At 38.2% G+C, this 2,985-nt stretch overlaps 1 protein-coding gene across 2 annotated transcripts; it reads left to right on the top strand.

The window, feature by feature from the left end:
* The first annotated feature begins 256 nt into the window (after positions 1 to 256).
* Positions 257 to 2,469, top strand: LOC143740600 (uncharacterized). Of its 2 annotated transcripts, none has more exons than XM_077232572.1 (3): positions 257 to 420; positions 554 to 700; positions 859 to 2,469. In XM_077232572.1, exons 1-3 carry the CDS (start codon positions 369 to 371, stop codon positions 1,113 to 1,115), a joined length of 456 nt encoding a protein of 151 aa, XP_077088687.1. In that variant the 5' UTR covers positions 257 to 368; the 3' UTR covers positions 1,116 to 2,469. The 2 variants fall into 2 exon arrangements, with proteins under 2 accessions (XP_077088687.1, XP_077088686.1); XM_077232571.1 differs by having other exon boundaries at positions 257 to 465.
* The last annotated feature ends 516 nt before the right edge of the window (positions 2,470 to 2,985 follow it).

Here is a 2,985-nt window from a genome sequence, read left to right as displayed (position 1 = left end):
AATAATGTTTTCTCAGGGTTGCTAAAGAAATTATTGTCCTTGTCAAGATACAAGGACAACAGAGATCTCCAGCCCTGGATCAAGTATATCTGCAACCATTTGTGGTATTGCTGCTCTAGTTGTGGAGGTGACTCTGAAGTAAGTTTTTATTTGTACACCATGTAACATTACAAAGATGATATTCAAGTAGATTAAATAAAAACCAAATAATGAAATGTTTAACTTATGTTATGTAGGACTTAATCTGGAAATGGAAGTCAATACTTCATCACATATCTGGGGAACATAGCTGGACCGAGGATGGGCTAGAACAGAGATGTCTCCATCCTGCCCTCAATCCTGACCAACAGAGACGGAAGAGGTGGATTATGAAAGAGTCTCGTGCATACCATATGCTGGAGAAAATAGTTCTGGACAAAGGTATTCTGAAGGACCTGCAGCAAATGTCCCTGTTTAAGCATACAGGTATGTTACACCAAAAACACATTGTGTGTGTTTATGTTGAAAGTGATTACTTAGAACACCAGGCTAATTATGTTTCCTTATTTTACAGGAAAGCTTGAAGTTTTCCACTCCATGCTACTGAAGTACTGTTCAAAGAACTTGCACTTTCATTACTCTTCCATGTCTGCACGCACACAGCTTGCAATTATGGATCATAATGAAAACGTACATCGCAAACAGGCCACAACCACCTCTGGTAAGTAAAGAACATTACCACAACAAAAGTTTCACACAATAGTGAATTCCAAATTATGAAATGTAATACAAAGTGCTTATTTGTATGAATGGGTCAGTAGTTTAACATTAGGCTAATAATATATTGCACAGTAACGTGTATGTCTTGTTTCTTTCTAGGAGTACAACGCTACAATGTTGTGTTTCCCAAGCACTCCAAGGAGTGGGTAGCTAAGAAATTGTTTGAATCAACTACACAAACATTTAGAGATGAACTGGTTAATGTAGTTCTGGAGTACCGTAGAAACCCAAACATTGCTGTTCCAGACGAGTCATCTCAAGTCACTGTTCCCACATTACCAGCAAATATTGCACGAAAGCCAAAACCTGCCAAAGAAGATGCTATTTCAAAGCACCAGTCAAGATTTTCCAAGTAAAGCCTCTGCAATGCTTTACATAAACTCTTGTGCCTTAGTGGGACTTTAACAAAAGTATTATTTTTTTCACGGTTTAATTTCTTTTTTAGTTTCAAATTCTACTTTTTCTAACATTTCATTGTTTTGTTATTTATGTCATGTTACAGAACAGTTGTCTTGAAGGAAAAGCATTGATGTGATGATAGTAACACAATTTAGAAATTAAAAATCAGTAACGTTTCTTTGTTGATAAAAGTATGAGTATTATAATTTATTTAGAAACTACAAACACGATACTGAAAATTTGTACAAATTGTATTTACAAAAATAAAAAAAAATTGTTTACCAGTTAAACACAAAATAATCGTGGTTGAATCAAACATTACAGGAAACAAAGTACATGAAGTATATATATTTATTCAAGAAAAATAATTTAGTAGGTAGCAGACTTCTTCACTACATCATGGCAAAGGCATCATCTGCTTCTCTGAAACCCACATAGGATCCAGACTGGGATGCGTATTTTTCCCTTATGGCTTGAACAACACAGGAGGGAAGAACCTTACGGTTGCCTATTCCAAGTTTTTCCCCTTTCAGCATCTATTCAAGCACAACTCGGTATGCTACCAGGCGAAGTTGACTGTAAAATAAATGCAATTTGTGAGTAACATCGATCAGCCGGACCTCTAATAACATTTACACAAAACGAAACTTACTCCACCATTAGTCTGCCCCCGGTTCCTTCAGGCATTGGACAACGTCTCCAGTTTATACGAGGTAAACGGAAGATAATTTCAAGAACACTTTGGCTCAACAAAGGCGGAAAGCCATCATCTTCTGTAACACAGTTGGACTCAGTCATCTCAACAGCAGCATCAATGGCTTCCATAGGTGGCATTCCAGTATTCCATTCATGGCAGCAAACACTCTCGACCTCTGTTGGCATGGGCTCGCATCTCCTGCATGAGCACCACCATGTCTCCCGGACTCTCTGGCTACTCGAGGCTGTTAACGTTAGTTGTGCCACTGCTAATGCAGCCTCCTCCATATTCCTGAGTTCTTGATCGCTGTGGCAAAAGCTCAATATCCTCTTCTCTAATATCAAAATCCTCCGACATTTTCTGTTAAATACGCTAAATCAAATAACTCTTCACGGAAATCCTGAGTGGTGTTTTGTTTTGCTCTGCTCTCTGGCTGCGCTGGCGCGTTCGTTCTACGTCACGACGGTTCCTACACTACGTCATACCTTGTACGCCGACTTCCATCACCCGTGAACGCGCGTCGATCGTTGACGGAAGTCAGATATTTTCATTTATAAAGTTTTAAATATGTATATTTTTACGACAAAACCGCACGGATTACCCTCAGAAGGCCTTCGTTTATCCCCCTGGAGCCGGATGAATTACTTTTGTGAAGGATGTATGCACATTTTGGGACTTGAAGGAGGTGGACCCCATTGCTTCACATTATATCCACTGAAGGGTCTAAGACATTTTCTAAAATAACTGAAAATGTGTTTGTCTGAAACAAGATTGACATATGCATCTCGAACGGCTTGAGGGTGAGTAATGCATGGGTTAAATATCATTTTTGGCCGATTTATCCCTTTAATGCCGTTTTTAAGAGTTCAAAACTCATTCACTTCTTGGAGGGAGCCCGGTCTACAGGGTGTCACGTGATTTTAGTGCATCTAACCTGTACATTGCCAATGCCAACATCAGACCGAAGATATGGCAAAATCCTTTACTATGGTGATTTTTCTTAAGTATTTGAAATACTCTAAATACACTCCCTCAAAATATTTTGTTACAAATTACATTTTATTTTTTCCACACCTGCAAAATACAAATTATAAAATACAATAAAGTACTTAAATACGTATTTAAAATAC

Source organism: Siphateles boraxobius, unplaced genomic scaffold, assembly GCF_051911475.1.
Source record: "Siphateles boraxobius isolate OS27281-9 unplaced genomic scaffold, OSU_SipBor_1 175, whole genome shotgun sequence".
Taxonomy (NCBI): Eukaryota; Metazoa; Chordata; class Actinopteri; order Cypriniformes; family Leuciscidae; genus Siphateles; species Siphateles boraxobius.
Note: the sequence above shows the minus strand (reverse complement) of the source record. Positions and strands in the feature narration are given on the sequence as shown.